Source organism: Cotesia typhae, unplaced genomic scaffold (genome assembly GCF_013202065.1).
Source record: "Cotesia typhae breed Kobodo isofemale line unplaced genomic scaffold, CoteBio_Ctyphae scaffold_58, whole genome shotgun sequence".
Taxonomy (NCBI): domain Eukaryota; kingdom Metazoa; phylum Arthropoda; class Insecta; order Hymenoptera; family Braconidae; genus Cotesia; species Cotesia typhae.
Window position 1 is genome coordinate 366,556 of NW_027423778.1, and position 12,216 is coordinate 378,771.

Sequence of the window (12,216 nt, forward strand, 5' to 3'; positions counted from 1 at the left end):
TGTATTTCACCTTTTTTAAATACAAAAGCACACTTTAGCTTATATTGCTTCCAAAATTCGCACGCAAGAAGGTGCGTCCAAACTTTAGGCCGTAATTTTACATCAGCATAATTTTTTTCTTCATCCTCAATATGCATTTTATTTACAAAATAACCACATTCTTCTCGAGCGCGAGTAAGGACATTCTTCCTGTCCTCTCTGACATTGGTCTTAACCGAATGAATAGTCCATCTATACTTTTTAATCTCTTCTTCGTCTGCAATCTTCTTCCAGACATCAGAGCTCCATTCAGGTAAAGATTCAGTAATAAAATAACTGATATAACGTTTTAAAACTGTTACAGCTTCGTCGGCGGGCATAACAGACTTTCGAGGCATATTTAGTACTTTAAACACCTAAGAAAAACAAAAACCAATTAAAATTATTTTTTATGACAAATTTTTGTACATAAAAATTAAAGATTAAAAATCAATAATTACTATTCACATCACGAGTATGAAAAAAACACTGGCAATCATCCATAAGAAACACAGCCACCTCTTGAGTAATGATAGGTTTTTGTTTCTGTTATAAAGAAAGCATAATAATAAACATTTGTTGAGTCAATTAAGTGACACTGAATTTAATTATATTAATTTTAAATAATATTTAAATATCATATTTAATATATAATTATATATTATTTTAATTTATTTTTTAAAAATATTTATTAATTTAAAAATTTATTAATTTTTTAACTCTTTTATAAAATAATAAAAAAACATTCGACATTATCTACATTACCAACTGAAGTTCAGTTCGATTATTTACTATTGCTAACTATTCGGTAAAATATAATGGAAACAACACAGCACTAAAAAATTTTAAATCAAACTAATAAAAACATTTTCATATGAATATCATGTAATAGTAAATCAGCTTAATGATAAATCATTAATAAAAAATAAAAATTCATAAAAATATGCTATTATAATATAATTTATTATTGTAATCAAAATTTTACTTTATGTATTTTTATTTAAATATATTAACGAGTTTTCATAACTGTGAACTTCTAAGACATAAAATTATTCGTAACTAGAAAACAAAATAATCTTTTTTTGCATTAATTGAACAATTTCAAAAAATTATAAATGCAAGTTTTAATTGTATCAAAAAATAATTTACCTTATTTGTACTTAATTGATCATTGAATTTTATTAGAGAAAAAAAATTTTACAAAAATTCTTTACCTGTATTTCAATAACAGCTGCGATATCATGATAAAATATAGAGTGCATTGCAACGTAACGAATAAATAGTGCATTTTAAAACCACGATTCAAAAGTGGATAATTTTACATTTGCGATAATGATATTTTCGAGTGTAATACACACGTTGATCCTGATTCCGGCTTTGTCAACTGTCTGTAAGAGAAAAGAAATAAGTAAAATGTATTAGATAAAATAAAATTAACCAAAAAATTCCACATTTAGCAGCTTTTTAATTTATTTATAACTTTATATTTAAAAAAAAAGTTAATCAATCACTATGATTGAAAGTACATAATCAATATGTAATTAAAAGTTACCTTGGTAACAAAAACATAAATTTTTGGCAGATGATCCACTGGACTCGTTAACATTACTCGTGCTGTTATTACTCGAATTGTTGGAAACGACATCAACCATCATCGAGTGATGATGACTTTCAGCACTACCAGCAGTATTAAAAATGCTTTCACTTCCTTCTGCACTTCCACTTCTGCTGATACTGCCTACTGAGCTACTACCAGCGCCATTTCCACCAGGGTTTCTAGTCACACTGTTGCTAGCGCTCATGAAACCGATCCCCTGCGGTTGTCTTTTGGACAACCATTCCAACTGATGTCTCATAACAGCCTAAATTTATAAATAAATCAATGCATTGATCTACATATCATCTATTGTATAATTGATGAAAAATAAAAATACTTACCCTGACTTTTTTACGTTCTAACTGCAATTGCATTTGTAACTGCTGTAACTGTGTAGTCTGGCCGGTATCTACCCCAACATGTCTTATGCCAGACAATTGTAATAATAGTACAGTTATTGGACTACTACAGCTCTCGAGACTGTCAATCATAACCTCAACTCAATATTATTAATTTTATACTAAGATCGAGTAAATTAATAATAATAAAAGAAGTTTTAAACAGCAGTAATTAGTGAAAATGATTGATAATGATAAATCATCTCGAATTCTCAGTACCGTCTAATTCGATGACCACCGATACCACCAGAAGAGTGTGGTATTCGTCGCAGATCGTGCCGTGAAGATGTCGGCTCGACGAAAAACGATTTTAAATCTCTAAGTTCATTTCAATGCTCAGCAGTCAAGTGATTCGTGAAATCACCTGTCACGCGGTATGGATCACCGTCTAGAATTAAAGCACGCACTGGACTCATCTGAAATGCAATATATTTAGAAATGAACTTTAAAATTTTAATGTCTAAAAAATTAAAAATACAAACCATTTCGAATGTTGTGTCTGGGTGATCAGAAAATACGTATTCTTGTAAGCTTGCTTCAGTGAAACACATTCTGGTACAATAAGGACGAGTCAGTGACTGGGGTTGTTCGACACTCATACCTTTTCTACCGTAGTAAAATTCTGCAATTTATTGACAGTTAGATGATAATGATGATGTAGATAGAGTTTGGTGGGAGATTATAACCGAAATCAGTTCTAGTGAGTATACATTGCATTGGATGGTCTAATAAATCTCGCGTTGTTATTGCTTCAGCTCAATTAATTGGATTAAATATAAATAACTAATTAACCCATCAGGACATGGGTGTTTTTGAGTGCCTCACTTACACTGGAGTGACATTCTCTATGTAAAATGTTGTTGCATGAGAAAAAATCTCAAAGCCCATGCCCTGAAGGGTGAAAAACATTGATTGTGCTAAGTACAATATTGATATGCTCCAAATAAAAATCACACGCCGTAACATGTAATGCACTTACCAGAGAATTAGCACCCATTTAATTAATTCAGGAACCATAACACTACAAAAAATTATTTATATTATTATTATCATTATAGAAATTATTGAGAATAAAGATACCTCTCACGTGCCAAATCAAACCTTACCCTTCGGTTAAGGGGTAAGGATATTTGGAGTGATTTTTTAATTTTACTCCTTGCTGGAGTAGTCCAGCTGAACTTTAATTTGGAGTGATTAAAAGCAAACTCGCATGTCGGCGTGACAAAAAGTTACTTAAGAGCTCGCCGTAATGTTCGTAAGGGTAGGCCGGTAGGCCGTACTCAATGTATTTTCGGAATTTTTATTTTTCTAATTACTTTTTAAATAAATATGAAAATTAATTTAGCTGATATTTAATAGTTTTAAAACTTTTTGTAATAAATAAATTATAGAAAAAAAAATTGACATTTAGAAATTTTAAAAAATTAAAAATGCAATTTTTTTAAAATAACTTTTTTTTACAAATTTTTCTTAACAAAAATTAAAAAATTTTCAAATGACTGCTAACTTTAATATCGTAAATCAATTTTAGAATTAAAAAGTTTCCCAGTACAAAAATATCATTAACTTACTGGGAAGCCTAAGATGCCTAGGATGACTTGAATTAAAACAGTCTTTTAAAAATTATTCGAAAAATAAAATTTCAAAAAATCAAATTTGGCCCAACGTTATCAATGCAGACGGTAAAAGAAAGCACTCATAATAATAATTATTATTTTTTTTTTTAATTAATTATTATTTAGAGTCGGTTTTAACTGCTGTGGTCATATCGCCGACTTTAACTGTTGGGAGTGGTACGTTGGGGTCTTTTTGGGTTGTGAAAATCTTAACCTACGCGGCAAGGGTCGAATCTCAACCAAGCTGGTTTCTAAGACCAGCTTGGGATTCGAACCCATGCCTGGCCGGTGAGCTAGTCCGAGTGAGGAAGGATGAGATTTAAATGGCCCGCGCAGCAGTCGAGAGTTTGCGCATGCGCAGTCGTGTTTATTTGAACATGCATATAAGTAAGGTGGGTGTAGTGATATTAAAAAATTAATTATCAGCGTAAATAAGATCGAACAAACATTTTTTTTTATCGAACAAACGATAACTAGCTTAGATTAATTGAAAAAAAAAAAAAAGTCTAGATACTATAATTGTCAGCGCCAGGTTTAGGTCAAATTTTTGAAAATTAAAAAAAAAAAAAGAAAAACGAACAAACATTATTTTTGTTCAAACAATCACGAATAAACGACGAACAATCAAATTAGCAAAAAAAATTGCAAAAAATTGATTTTCCCCCGCCAATTTGAGAGAGCTGTTGACCGGATACACCCTAGATAAAGTTAGCAAACTATACCTGACCAGACTTTCATACTTTAAGAAGTAACTAATATTAGTACATGTAAACTTTTCTGCCTTGGCTTCCAACGAGTTTCTGCTAATCATCTGAAAAACTTTTAATTTATTAACATTTAAGTGAATATTCAATTGGTAAAACAATTAAATTACATAAAAAATAATCATGTTTGGTCCAGGTGGTGCGCCTCTACTAGTTTTGAGTAAGTTAAATAACACGATTTAATGAATAGATTTTAGTTTGCATGCCATGTAAACATTTCAATTAATGAAAATTGTTGCATTATTCTAAAATTATGTCATTTCTTCAAATTATTGCAGGTCAAAATACAAAACGTGATTCTGGCAAGAAAGTGCAGAAAGAAAACATTCAAGCTGGAAAGGTTAGAATTTCTGATTATTTCATAAATTCAATCGTTATTTCCTTATAAGGTCTCATGCCGGTGACGCACCCACGTGCTAACTGTACTAAAAATTCGTGGAAAAAAAATTTTTATTTAAAAAATTCTTAACTTCCTATTAAAATATTAGAAGTTGAGAAGTTATGGATTTTCGTCTGATTTTTATCAGATTTATACGTTTTAAGGATTTAAGCTACTTTAATTATTTTTAGTTGGACATCAGTCGCGTGTGTTTGTCAAATGGTTAAGACGACGTGAGTTTGTCATAAATCAACCAATCAGTTTTAATGTTATTTAAAGTATGGAAATGAAAAATAACAGTTTTCTTTTTTTATAAGCTTGAAATAATAAACTCAATTTCCAAAAATTTCAAAATAATTTCAAATTTGATTTTTGTAAAAAATTGCAAAGAAACTTTTGTAAAAAATTTCTATTAACGAAACAGTTATGTCGATTATAAAAGTTTCTACGAAAAACTCAACTTGATACTTTACAAAGGTACCAGTCGAAAAATGAGAAAATTGGATACTGAAGAGCATAAAATACTGAACTCAAATTTTGATTTTTGAAAAATGCATTATTTTACTAAAATAAGATCTGAAAAATAGTTGACCTTACAGCAATAACCGAAATTTCTCGCTATTTTATTACGTTTATAAATGGTTATTATTATTACTGAGAATATTGAATCATACACAGAAAAAAAAATTTATTTGAATCAAGTAAATAATTTAGAAGAAGTTCATTTTCTTGATTTGAGTAGAAAAATTCTTAAATTAAGAGATTTTTCTTGGTTTAAGTAAATTTTACTTAATTCAAGAATTTTTCGTCTTGATTCAAGATAATTAAACTTTTCAAAATTATTTTCTTGGTTCAAGAATTTTTCATTTGATTCAAATCAATTTTTTCTCTGTGTATGAACATTTATCATTTCTTGGGCGAATTGTTTCTAAAACATATATTTTTTTTTCCATAGCTATAAGTATTCTCTTTGAAACAGACTGAAGAACACTTTTGTAACTATAATGTTTTCGAGATATTTGAAAAATAAATTGGAGAAATCGGAAAAATAATGCTATTTTGAATTTATTTATATTTAAATAATACTTGTGTATAATTTTTTGGTTTAAATATTATAACATTGTAGAAATTACAGCAAATGTCGTAAGCCTTGTCCAAATCAGTTTGTTCACTTCATATTAATGAAAAATTTTCCCTGATTAAGAACTCTAAATTGAAATAATTTAAAAGTATCTGATTTAAATACGATATAGATATACAATTAACATGGAGGTACTCATTTCAAGTCATCTTTCTGATTTAGGGTTCCTACTAGGGCCATTCTATGTCAAATTGACAAATAGTTGGAATCGACTTTCGATTTCAACAAATATTGATCAGAAGTTTTCTTTTATCACATAACGAAGTTCTGCCAAAGGGAAAAAAATTAAAAAACTGTTTTTAAAAGATATGCAAATTCAAAATTTCACGAGTTATCCAGTTTTTTAATATAATTTTGTAATATCTCGGACGCTATTATAGATACAGGAACGGCCTTCCGTTTGTTTGAAAAGGGACACTTGAAGCTATCGAACAAAAATTTGGAAATCGGTTAACCGCGCCAGCCAACCCTAGAATTTCCCGCTATGTTTGAATTTAAAGCGGCTAAAAATGTGTTTCGATGAATGTTTGAGCTTTTCAAGCTCAAAGCAACTTTTTTCACATTTTGAGCTCAAAATGTATTTATTAAATAACTTTAAATTTTGAATGCGTCGTTCGATTTTTTTTTTGAAGAAGCATTTGACGCAGTTTCTAAAGCACTATACGAAAACTGACAGTTTTATATTGATTGGTTGAGTAATCTGGAAAATATCTTTAAAAAATACCGAAAAACAAAATTTTGCGAATTTTTAAAAAATTATAACTTTGGAATGAGTGGTTCAATTTTTATTTTCAAAAATGCATTCGACGCAGTTTTTTTAAGAACAAAAAACGCATACTCGATTTTATTATGATTTTTTCGCACGCTTCAAAATTATTTTGAACAAACGTAAAAATTGAAACTTTTTTTTTTGGTTTTTTTTTAATTTTTTTGGAATAGCTCGATTTAACTCTGAAATCTAATCAGATCTAAGTTTTAAGAAACCCTTTCGAATGACGTGTCGTAAAATTCAATCAGTTGATTAGTTTTTGAGAAATCGTACGACAAAAATTTATTTAAACACACACAGACACAAACACACACGGCTGGACATCTCTGCGGAAGTAGTCAGAATGGCTTCCTGTGACCTTAAAACGTGGAGATTTGATAAAAACTCGACTTTCGAAAATCGGACCAAAGTCAATAACTTTCCTGTAGTGGAAAATTTTAAATTTTCTTAGCAGGAAGTTGAAATAAATATTTTGAAAAAAATTTTAAAAAAAGTCTCATTTGTTAAATTTGGAATTTTTGAAAATCGTCAAAAGTGACGATCGACGTTAAAATTTTGGCTCAATTTTTTTGTATAATACCTTGTACTAATCTTAACAGCCGATCTTATCTTTTTCTCGCGTCGCACTCACGGCGAGAAACGGTACTATCCTTGTTGCACTCGTTATGATGAAGCTAATTGCAGTCTTATGTTTTTCTTTTAAAGAAATGAGAATTTCGAAAAAAACGCTCTGATATAAAATAGATAATTAAAAAATCTTTTACGTAGTAGAGCGTTTTTTTCTTAAATCTTCTTTGTTTAGAAGAGAAATGAAAAGCTGCAATCATAGGGACCGGCTCTTAAAAAATCCTCAAATTTTTAGGGTTTTTTTTTTTTCTTCAAAAATATGATTTTTGTTTATGCCATGCATTTAATTTATTAATGCTCAAAATTACGATATTATGTATCTACATAACTTTACCTTATTTAAAAGTTGCAAAAAAGAACAATAATTTTTTTTTAAATTAAAAAATTCATATTTTTAAAAAAAAAAAAAAAAAAGAAAAACACTCTTCTAAAAATTTCAGGATCTTTTAAGATCAGTACAAGATATTATACAGAAAAAATTGAGCCAAAATTTTAACGTCGATCGTCATTTTTGACGATTTTCGAAAATTAAAAATTTGACAAATTAGACATTTTATTAAATTTTTTTCGACAGCCCCAATAGTCCCCTTTCAAACAAACGAAAGACCATTCCTGTATCTATAATAGCTTTCGAAATATTACAAAAACAAAATTGAAAAACTGGAAAAATCGCGAAATTTTGAATTTGCATATCTTTAAAAAAAAAAATTATCATTTTTTTCCTTTGGCAGAACTTCGTTATATGATAAACGAAAATTTCCGACCAAAATTTTTTCAAAATCTAAAGAGGTCGATTCCAACTATTTGTCGATTTGACATAGAATGACTCACTAATTTTTGCTATATTTAAAATTTCTTAACGAAATAAAATGAAAGTAAGCTCAATAAAAGACTGATACTTATTTTCAGAGTGTTCTAAGCTTTCAAATTGCAGAAAGCATAACAAATAATCTTAAAAATCTATCTATTGTTTAAACTTTCCTTTTTTCTAATATTTAAATAATTGCAAAAGTACAATACTCATAGATGCTACTTTGACTTGTGTTATTACAATTTGTTAAGCCTAAAAGTAATTATCTTCTTATGAGTTTTTTTATATTTTAATTTATCATCAATTAAGTATAATTCATTTTTACATTATTCAATCTCATAAAGCTATTGATTTAACTAATTTCACCGTATAATTAGCCTCCTGCCAATCTAGTGAAGATAACTTACAAATAATTAGACAATTCCAGGTGACCAAATAAAAATAAATTCGAAAATAACTATTAGGCTGAATTTTGGATAGGAAATCGGATGATACTGAATTCCAGAATAAACTGAAAAGCGACCCCTAATTGTTTGTAAATTATATGTAAGTTATCAAAAAAATGTTAATTATAAAATTTTTTTCCCTGAAACTGTTAATCTCACCTTTTCAGCGTCAACAGGTAAAATATAGATGTTGAAAAAAGAGGTAACTTTTTTTATCCCCTTGTAGTAAGCTTAAAAATAATTGGATCACTTTCAAACTTTAACTGCTTATTACTGACATGAAAACAAACATTTTGAGCTTTGATAGAAATTTCTAAATCCAAAATTTGATTTTTTAAATCCAAAAATGTGTTTTGACATTAAATGTCGATAACTTACTACCTAATCATCTTATCAAACTTCATTACGGTTAAAAAAGTTTCCAAAAAAATTGCCGACGAATATAATATTTTAGAAAAAAAATTTTTTTAATTATTATTGAGTTACAGGGAATTGAATGAAATAGATATTTATGTCAAACGGCTGTAAAGTGGCGATTTTCTAACAGCGATGATATTTCGATATGAGCTTAAGATTTGTGACAATAAGGTTCAAAACGGGCGTAATTTTAACGTCTGAGGTGAAGCCGACACACACACACACACACACACACACACATTCTAGGATCCCAAAACGTCGAGATTTTATGAAAGCTCAATTTTCGAAAAACGGGGTTGTGTCGATATCTTCTCGATTTTCGAAAATTTTTAATTTTCTTAGCGAGAAGTTAAAAGTTTTTTTTAAAAATATTCAATTTGTTGATAATTATTTTCGGAATTTTGTTAGCCATAAATTTGATAAGACAATTTGGTAGTAAGTTATCGACACTCAATGTCAAAACACAATTTTGGTTTTAAAAAATCAAATTTTTAAGTTAAAAATTCCCATGGATGTTCAAAATTTTGTTTTCATGTCAGGAATATGCAGTTTAAATTTTAAAGCGATCCAGGTATTTTTCAGCTAACTACATCATTTGTTTATAAAATGTAGCATCAAATAACAAAAAACAAGGGGTATGAAAAAAAAAGAGTTTTAGCTTTTTTCAAGCTCCACGTTCTGCCTGTCAACACTGAAAATGTGAGACCATTCGATCGCTTATAATTTATAAACAATTGGGGATCATCGTTTGGTTTTTTTCTCTAATTCAATTTTATCCGATTTCCTATCCAAAATCCTTCTTAAAAGTTATTTTTAAACTTATTCCTAGTTTGACTTACTTTCTTTACGAAAATGGCTCATTTCTGTAGGCTGAAAGCAGTAGTTTTATCTATGCAATTAGCTTATAAAATTTTTCATTTTCAGGCTGTCGCTGATGTTATAAGAACATGTCTTGGACCACAAGCAATGTTAAAAATGTTGATGGATCCAACTGGAGGAATAGTAATGACTAACGATGGAAATGCTATTCTTCGCGAAATAACCGTACAACATCCAGCTGGTAAATCAATGATTGAGATTGCTAGAACTCAAGATGAAGAAGTTGGTGACGGTACTACTTCCGTAATCGTTCTTGCCGGAGAAATTTTGGCTACTGCTGAGCCATTTTTAGAACAAGGAATGCACCCAACTGTCATTATCAGAGCTTATAGACAGGCTTTGGAAGATATGATTGAAATATTACAAGAAAAAGTCAGTATTGATCTTGATTGTAACGATCGCAATAAACTAGTTGACGTTGTTAAATCATGTGTTGGTACCAAATTCATTGGGCGTTGGTCTGATTTAGCATGTCAAATCGCTTTGGATGCTGTTCATACTATTTTACTCGAAGAAAATGGACGACGTGAAATTGATATTAAACGTTATGCGAAAGTCGAAAAAATTCCCGGAGGCAGTATTGAAGAAAGCCACGTACTTAAAGGAGTTATGCTGAATAAAGATGTTACTCACCCTAAGATGCAGCGTTGCATGAAAAATCCGCGAATTTTGCTTCTAGATTGCAATTTGGAGTATAAAAAAGGAGAATCACAAACAAATCTTGAGATAATGAAAGATACTGACTTTACCCGTGTTTTGGAATTAGAGGAAGAGCATATCAAGAAAGTTTGTCAAGATATTATTGCTGTTAAACCAGATGTTGTAATTACTGAAAAGGGTATTGCTGATCTTGCCTCTCACTTTTTATTGAAAGCAGGAATTTCGGCAATTCGACGCGTTCGTAAATCAGATAATAACAGAATTGCACGAGCATGTGGTGCAATAATAGTAAATCGTACTGAAGAACTCCGTGAAGAAGATGTTGGTACTGGGGCTGGACTTTTTGAGATTAAAAAATACGGTGACGACTATTTCTGCTTTATTACCGAATGTAGTAATCCGAAAGCATGTACAATAGTACTGCGTGGAGCCAGTAAAGATGTTTTAAATGAAACCGAAAGGAACTTACAAGATGCTCTTCATGTAGCTCGTAATTTATTGATGGAACCCAAATTAGTGCCCGGTGGTGGTGCGACTGAAATGGCTGTTTCTAAACTTTTGACTGAAAAAGCCGCTGCCATAGCTGGTGTTGAACAGTGGCCTTATAAAGCAGTATCACAAGCTTTAGATATTATTCCAAAAACATTGGCTCAGAATTGTGGTGCTAATATTATCCGTATACTGACTGCATTACGTGCTAAACATGCAACTGAAGGTAATACTTGGGGTATTGACGGTGAAACTGGTGAGATTGTTGATATGAAAATTCGAGGCATTTGGGATCCACTAAGTGTTAAAATGCAGACTTATAAAACAGCTATTGAAACTGCTATTTTATTGTTGAGAATAGATGATATTGTTTCTGGTAGTAAGAAGAAGTCCAATGAATATAATCAAAATCAAGCTGCAGTACCTACACAAGAATCAATGAAAGAATAATTGTATTTTAAAAAGTACTTGAGCTCATTTTTTTTTTTTTATTATTAATGCTAATATAAAGTAAAATAATCATGCCTATTCCATCATTATTACATTTACTTCTTTTTTCGATTAATATAAAAAGTATTGTTCATTATATGTATTATTTTGCTTAACTGATACATTTTCATCAAATAAAAGAAGTTTGATGAAGAAAAATGGAAATTTGATATTATGTTTTAATCTTATTAACTGTATTACTTATTACATATTCTGAGAAATGTCTTGAAAAACTTTTGAAATAGATATTTTATTCTATAGATTTTCTATACATTTTCTTTCCGTAATGTTATTTTTCGAGGCAGAACAAAAAAAATTAAAGCTACAAAATAAAATATACCAACCTGATGAAAAATATATGAGACAAAAATTTTCAGATTTTTTTTTTTTTCAGTAGTTTACAGACATAATTTTTCACCTTTCACATACTTATGTCGATCATGTCAAGTTATTTCTCTTATTTTAATTGCCTTCATAATGTCATACTTATCCTAGATTCGTTGATATAAATGAAAGTAAATGCTAATCTTAGATAAAATCGTCATTTGAAGTCGGTAAGATCGAATTGGTTAGTTTTTTATAAATATTCGTGGTAACCTGGAATAGGTTTTTATAAAAAAAATGATTGAAAAATTTGTCAAGAAAATTAGCAATTTCAGGAAAAACTAAATTTTTTTTTTTGTATAATTCTCTACTTGTTTTCTTCGTTATCGTCT

At 29.5% G+C, this 12,216-nt stretch overlaps 2 protein-coding genes across 3 annotated transcripts; one reads left to right on the forward strand and one right to left on the reverse strand.

Annotated features, from left to right (window-relative positions):
• Positions 1-1,232: 1,232 nt before the first annotated feature.
• Positions 1,233-3,211, reverse strand: LOC141537113 (uncharacterized). 2 transcript variants are annotated; one of them, XM_074257955.1, is made up of 7 exons: positions 3,094-3,209; positions 2,993-3,034; positions 2,496-2,635; positions 2,233-2,429; positions 1,957-2,095; positions 1,571-1,880; positions 1,233-1,406 (listed from the first exon to the last, which is right to left on the reverse strand). In XM_074257955.1, exons 5-7 carry the CDS (start codon positions 1,987-1,989, stop codon positions 1,399-1,401), a joined length of 351 nt encoding a protein of 116 aa, XP_074114056.1. In that variant the 5' UTR covers positions 1,990-2,095; positions 2,233-2,429; positions 2,496-2,635; positions 2,993-3,034; positions 3,094-3,209; the 3' UTR covers positions 1,233-1,398. The 2 variants fall into 2 exon arrangements, with proteins under 2 accessions (XP_074114056.1, XP_074114055.1); XM_074257954.1 differs by having other exon boundaries at positions 1,957-2,429; positions 3,094-3,211.
• Positions 3,212-4,378: 1,167 nt separating this feature from the next.
• Cct3 (chaperonin containing TCP1 subunit 3) lies at positions 4,379-11,876 on the forward strand. Its single transcript, XM_074257880.1, has 3 exons — positions 4,379-4,553; positions 4,672-4,733; positions 9,908-11,876. The coding sequence occupies exons 1-3, from the start codon at positions 4,517-4,519 to the stop codon at positions 11,459-11,461; spliced, it is 1,653 nt and encodes a 550-aa protein (XP_074113981.1). The 5' UTR covers positions 4,379-4,516; the 3' UTR covers positions 11,462-11,876.
• Positions 11,877-12,216: the final 340 nt, after the last annotated feature.

Excerpts from the sequence above, each read along its gene's own strand:
- LOC141537113 (XM_074257954.1), bottom strand. The coding sequence starts at position 2,106 with ATGATTGACAGTCTCGAGAGCTGTAGTAGTCCAATAACTGTACTATTA. Across the intron at positions 1,881-1,956 it reads TAGAACGTAAAAAAGTCAGG|GCTGTTATGAGACATCAGTT; the intron begins GTAAGTATTTTT and ends TTATAAATTTAG.
- Cct3 (XM_074257880.1), top strand. The coding sequence starts at position 4,517 with ATGTTTGGTCCAGGTGGTGCGCCTCTACTAGTTTTGA. Across the intron at positions 4,554-4,671 it reads TGCGCCTCTACTAGTTTTGA|GTCAAAATACAAAACGTGAT; the intron begins GTAAGTTAAATA and ends AAATTATTGCAG. Across the intron at positions 4,734-9,907 it reads AAAACATTCAAGCTGGAAAG|GCTGTCGCTGATGTTATAAG; the intron begins GTTAGAATTTCT and ends TTTCATTTTCAG.